The 6,380-nt window shown below is 39.1% G+C and overlaps 1 protein-coding gene across 1 annotated transcript in view; it reads right to left on the bottom strand.

Annotated features, from left to right (window-relative positions):
* The window catches only part of efhd2 (EF-hand domain family, member D2), a 12,157-nt gene extending 8,884 nt beyond the window's left edge, over positions 1-3,273 (bottom strand). The window contains exon 1 of the mRNA XM_046056354.1: positions 2,690-3,273. Within this exon, the coding sequence (XP_045912310.1) occupies positions 2,690-2,976 (287 nt within the window). The 5' untranslated portion in view covers positions 2,977-3,273. The remainder of the gene's footprint in view (positions 1-2,689) is intronic.
* Between the last annotated feature and the right edge of the window lie 3,107 nt (positions 3,274-6,380).

Below are 6,380 nucleotides of genomic sequence, written 5' to 3'. Positions count from 1 at the left end.
AAAAAAAAACAGATGAGATTTGATCATTTGGACTGAAACCTGGATGATTCAGATCAAGAGCCAAACTTCGGTTTTGTCATTGGCAGGGGCTTTTTACCCATGGTTATGCTTTATTCTGCCAAACCTTTTCTTTATATATGCTTTTACAGTTTTCCTAAGGCAGGACATTTATGTTTTGTCATTAATAATTTATAATCACTTATATTTAATCTGAGACTGCAGTTAACATTTCTCTGCACAGTACCTTTTTGTGTTTAGTTACAATTGTATATATTTGGTGCCCTGGTTATGTCAGCTGTCAAACAGAAGCATTTCTGGTGTAGCCGTAAAGACCTTCTTTATTCCTTTCAATTATAAATAGAATAGGATGTCTAATGGGGACTGCGGTTGAAATTTTTTTCTAAACAATTACATTACACTGTATTACAAATACAAAGAATAAATTAAACCAACCAGCTTTTGATGGATCCTTATGGCACCAAGCAGACCCGTTGTATTTCTGCAGAATGCTATCCTCTAAAACAGCCTCCTGACTGCATGATGTGTATCATATATTAGGGCTGGACGATACGGCCAAAAATATCATCATGATAAAAAGTTTCATGTCTTTCGATATCGATAATTATCGCGATAAGTATCAAATTGTTATTTCTTTCAAGTTCAAAGGCAGATTTTTCTCCTGTGTGAAAGTTGAAGAAACCTGACTGTTTTAAGCTTTTTTCAGTCCTTTTTCCTCAAAAAAAATAAAACATCTTATTATTAGGTATGATTCAAGTGAATCAAATCAAACATTTATTGAATATTTATTGAAAATTTGTTATATTGTTATTGAAAAAAAATTATATTGCGATAAATATTATTGTTTTATTGTCCAACCCTCTCATATATAATATAATATTTGTGTAACTCACAAAATGCTCAAACTGTACAAGTCTGACTGGGTCTGAACCCCTTGAGGATGCTCTACAAAGAGCATGTGTAAGTAAGCGGTGCATTTTAAATGCATGGACAGGCCTGGACATGGCAGGAACCTGAAGAATCTGGGCAGGGCATGGCACAGAAGTCATGGACATGCAAAAACAAAACCTCAAAGTCAATCTGAGAAGCAGTTTCCCTTCAGCTAGAAAAAAAAAACGCTGATGGCAAGAAGGAACAGAAGACTCTTTGTCACAGAAAGATGTATTTCAAGATATAGATGCTCATAATAACTTCATTTTTTCAACTTCTTCATTTATCCAGCAAAGTTTCATGTAAATGCTTTGGTGACTATATTTACTGTATGAGAACTGTTTCAGTGAGAGGAAGAGTTCAGCATAGGTAAAATAAACACTCATTTAACCACTGATCACACCCACAGCGACTACTTGCTGCTAGCAGGCATTATGTTGACCCTAGATTCCTGCCATTCAGCTGTTGAGTCTGACTCACTCTGCAGTCACTCTGCACACAGCCTCAACAAGTCAGCAACATTCATTTCCTATTAAACAAAGTGATGTGTGGATAATGCAATAATGCAATGCACAAAAGGCTACTATGGCTTCAGCAGTGACCACAGAGTGGAATCACCATCTTCTGACATAGTCTACCTTCACAAAACCTTTGGCTGTACTAATTTGACTAATATTACACCACAGCCACTTCCTCCCAATATATATATATATTTTTTGTGTGTGTGTGTGTGTGTGTGTGTGTGTGTGTGTGTGTGTGTGTGTGTGTGTGTGTGCATAGAAATATTCGTCAAACTTTTAAGTTTATCTACATCTTTGATCAAACGTATTTGTTGTAGGTTTTTCATGGCCAGGCCATTTTTAATTTGTTTACAGGCGTTTTTTGTCCATGAAACTCTGCTGGAAATCTTTTGAGCAGATCCAGAGAGATCCAGTATATATATATAAAATAATGTATATAAATATAATAATGTAGAGTTGACAAAGCTAGTTGATGACCAGCTTCAGGATACCAGTTATCCAGGCTCACCAACAGTGCCTGGCTAAGTTGAACTTGCGTTGCTGTGCACACCCCTGGTTAAACTGAGGCTTAAGGTCATCATGTTCCAGATTTCTACAGATCAAATAATTGTATCATTGTCTTTAATTTTTCACTATTCCTGATCTTATGAAGGCAAAACTAGCATTATTAATCACACATAAGTCCTGCATTGAGAACTGAGACTCAATGAAAGCCTTTTGTCTGATTTCCTTATCATGGTCTTGCATAATGTCCCCACCCTGCAATAACTCAAGTTACAGAAATCCATGAGTACGTTAGAGTTCATGTAAAACTACAGCTGCATATATATCTTTTAGTTCACTTATTAACCATTTAGCCCATAAAAATGACCTTTCATAGCATCACTTCGAGCTCTGAGTGTGGTCTTTAAGCCTTTATTTTGTTTAACCAATACCAACACCATTTCTTAATGACTAATCCTTATTTAAGTTTTGTGTCATTCTCTGGCACTTTTTCTACTTTCTAGATGCAAATAAACTAATAAACAATGTTGGTTTGTATTAAGGTGTGACCTACATGAGGAACCTGCAAACTCAACTTCCTTATGAGCAATCTTAACTTACTTCCCTGATAAAACCTACTGATTTAACAGTTACAGGAAATTAAAATGTGCACCCACTGGCCTGGGGGCAAGTTTTAAGATTTAAATCAGCATTCATCCAGGCTGTCACACACTCACGTTTTGAAGATCTTTTCCATGTCTTTGATTTGTTTTCGGGAGAACTCCTTGAACTCGGTGTAGGGGTTGAAGACCTTCATGCTGGGCTGACAGTGCTCACCGTGCCCCTCGTTCAGCCCTTCTCGCCGCATCAGCTTAGCGCCCAGCTCCGAGTCTGCGTTGGCCGTACTCGGCTTCACTTCGGACCCATTCTCGTGTCCGGGGACGTCCACGGCAACAGGGTCCTCGGCTCCTTCTTCGATCTGCAGCCGACGGCTGAGCTTGGACGAGAGCTCGTCTGTGGCCATTTTCAAACTCGATAGCTAACAGTCAAAGTGGAGCGTTATCTAGCTAACTAACGTTACAGTAGAGGAGGGCGTCCGCGCAGCTGTTACTTACAGGCTTAATGTGCAGACAGCCGTCTGTCCGGTGGTCCTCCCCGTATGTGGAGGCGGTATATTTGTTGCAAGAGCCGATGCAAATGAATCACAAATAAACTTGCTTTTTCAACGTATTGTTTTAATTTCCAGGGCTCAGGCTCAAGCTCCAAGCTCAGATAAATACCTCTACTCCGGGATGTTGTATATTGGCTCATTAGCTACGTAGCATTCTGTCTCCCTCTCACGCTGTCACCACGCCTTTTAAAGAGGCAGACAGGATGGCGGCGGTCCACAGCCTGCGGTACCCTACAGGTGTTTGTGTTCAAGTCTGTTTCCCTGTCGATGTTTCCCCTCTCTGATAATCTGAAGACAGCTGACAGTCCTTCTATTAGTAAGGTGGATCACTGCAAGGAGGTCCAACATTACTTGCATGATGATAGACAACCTAAATACAATGCAGTACTGACGTTAAGGGAGACTTTACTAGGTTCTCATTATCTATTGGATTTCTCACTGGTTTGATAAGGATGGCCTCTTGGTTGATGGTCTTATTGCAGGGACGGATCTAGGGGTTTTCAAAATCAGGGACCACAGAGGAGCTATACTTTACAAAGCGTGGGCCCAGTATTATACGGTTCTTTGCCCAGGAAAATTTAAATATTTGACACTTCATTTCCTTCCTGGTGAGTTTTTATGCATGTAGACACCACAAAACCTGCCTAACAGCAAATCTTGGGGCGGAATTGTCTTTTTTTGCCATCCTGATTGTCGATTCTTTATTCTGTACACAGCATCTATTGCACATCTGTCTAGGGTGACCAGATGAGAATGGGTGAAACTCGGGACGGGGAGGGGGGCTACCAGTACATTGAGTGAAAATCAAAACACAACACTAAAATGTATTATTTTTCTTGATGAAGTCACCTGTCTGTCATTAGTAAAAAACACAACAGCTGTGGATATGTAGGTAAATCGTGATCTTTTACCTAATTTTTGTTTTATTGTTTTATATTTAATGTTTAATTAGGCTATAATCCAAATTTTCGGGACAAACCTTACTGCAGTCGGGACAACTGCTCGTAATTCGGGACTGTTTTTATTTGTGGTGTATTGTGATAACCCGGTCACATCCCAAAGTCCTCAAGCCTCACTTAGAAATTTTACAACTATACAATAATGCAACATGACATTGCAGGACAACACCACAGTGGAAGACCCCATTCACTACGGTAATGTTACTTTCAACAGTCTAACTGTTATAAAGTGTGGCAACAATCTCATTATAATATTCGGTCCAGCTCACTAACCGTTTCATTATCTTCCAACACAATTAGCTGTGCTCACATTGCTGAGCCTCCGGTGAAAGATACAGATAAGATAAGATAGTCTCTAAACAAAGGTGCTCTGTTCACTTCGTTCTGTTTGGGGGAGAAAATTTTCACAGGCGTCGAGGTGTCTGATCTTTTCTATGTAATTTGACTAAAATCTTTGCACTTGAACTAGGACTGGAGCCTATCCCAGCTGTCATTGGGCGAAAGGTCTGGTACACCCTGGACAGGTCTCCAGTCCATCGCAGGGCCACACATAGACAAACAATCACTCACGCTCACATCCACACCTAAGGATAATTTTAGAGACACCAATTAAACATCCAAATATATCTCAGATTCACAATGTAATATATAAAATCATCAGCAACTGTTTCCTGTAAGTTGTTGTGTTTTAAAGCTAGAGTTGGGTATTCCCTGTTTCTTTTTGCGTTACAGCATTTTCTGATGTATCAATACAGAAGCATCTGTATATGCATGTCAACAAGGAATACATATTGCTATATTTCTATGTCAATAGTATGAGAAGAGTCCTATTTAAATCCTTGTTCCATGTGCTGTTTTTATACTTTGAGCTCCTGCCCTTCCAAAGGACCTCCGGCCCTTCTCTGTATAAAAGCGGTTGTGTTTTTTGTAAATGTCTCCTGAATTGATGAAGATATCTGTTGTGAAGTGGATAAGAATCTGTGACACAACGGACAGGAACGTAAGCCTAAGGGGTGTTTCCCACGCTTACGTTTCTAATTCTGTCATTTTTACCGTTGTGCTATGCAGTGCTGTCAAACAGTCTTGTCTTTTTCTTTTCTGTATCACAATGACTCGCTCTGTAAGTAAAAGTAAAAGTGTAACCGTGAATCCTGTCCAACCTCTCGCAATGTGTAACTTTGTGCTGGTGAAAGTGATATGCCATACAGAAAATGTGCAGCCTTGTGCATTTTCAATCGTCATCAAAACCTTAGCTAAAGTGTACATCAGAAAAAACATACAGTACACAGTTATACTGACAACATGGCTAAAAATGTTGACTACTATTGTTCATAAACAATGACACAAGGACTTGTCATTCTGATTGCACTGACAAGTTCACTGACCCAAATATTTACTTTTGACAGATAAACTAAGGATTGTGAGCAAGTTAAGGGCTTTTACAGGTAAACCACTGTGTTGTGCTGTTTGTAAGATCGGTTTCGAGAAATGCACTTACTGTTTTGCAAATGTTAAGGATGATTCGAGAAGCGTACCAAAGCGACTGAGAAAAACTGTAATTTTAAATGATGGTAAACTTGGTAACCATATACAGTAAAAGGGGGTGTGAACACTAGCAGTTCCTTTCAACATGGAGGAGAATGCCCAGCAAGGCAGTGGAATCAATCAGAGAGCTCGTGGACAGGCTCAGAGACTTGGGCAAGGCCCCTGCCAGAGAGGACAGGCTTAGAGCTACATTTGATTAGAGAAACCTATATGTTGAAATAGAGTAAAATACAGTAAAAGTTTGTTTCTTGCATCAATGATTGGAAAAAATGTCCTCATTGATCGACCTTGATTACATAGATATTGTGGAAATGATGATGATGAAAGAGTCTGTAAATGTTGGGTAATGAAAGCCTAATGTGAAAACTGTGTAAACTGTCTTTTACAGTATACTGTAGCATTCTTCTTTCAACACTTTAGGCGATTTGAAATATGTATCTTGCATTGTTTGTTACTGGATTCGATAGTAAAATGGCTAAATTGAATAGATATCATTATGTTGTGTTTTGGGGGTTAAACCATATGTTCTCATGACATTTCACAAGAAACTTATATTTTGAATCAATGGTTATGTGGTGAGAGATGTTTACAATCCAAGTGAATGTACAATGGCAAGTTTTGAAAAAAGACTGGCTGTGTTACAAGTGTGATGAGTCTGGTGTTTTGAACTAAAAGTTGTGAAATTTGACCACATACTTGCGATAATAGTACCAAAGCGATCAACAAAAATGCATGCAGCAGCCGGAAGCTCCT

The sequence above is a fragment of the Micropterus dolomieu genome, linkage group LG08 (assembly GCF_021292245.1).
Source record: "Micropterus dolomieu isolate WLL.071019.BEF.003 ecotype Adirondacks linkage group LG08, ASM2129224v1, whole genome shotgun sequence".
Lineage (NCBI taxonomy): Eukaryota > Metazoa > Chordata > Actinopteri > Centrarchiformes > Centrarchidae > Micropterus > Micropterus dolomieu.
This window is presented reverse-complemented; position numbering and strand designations above follow the sequence as displayed.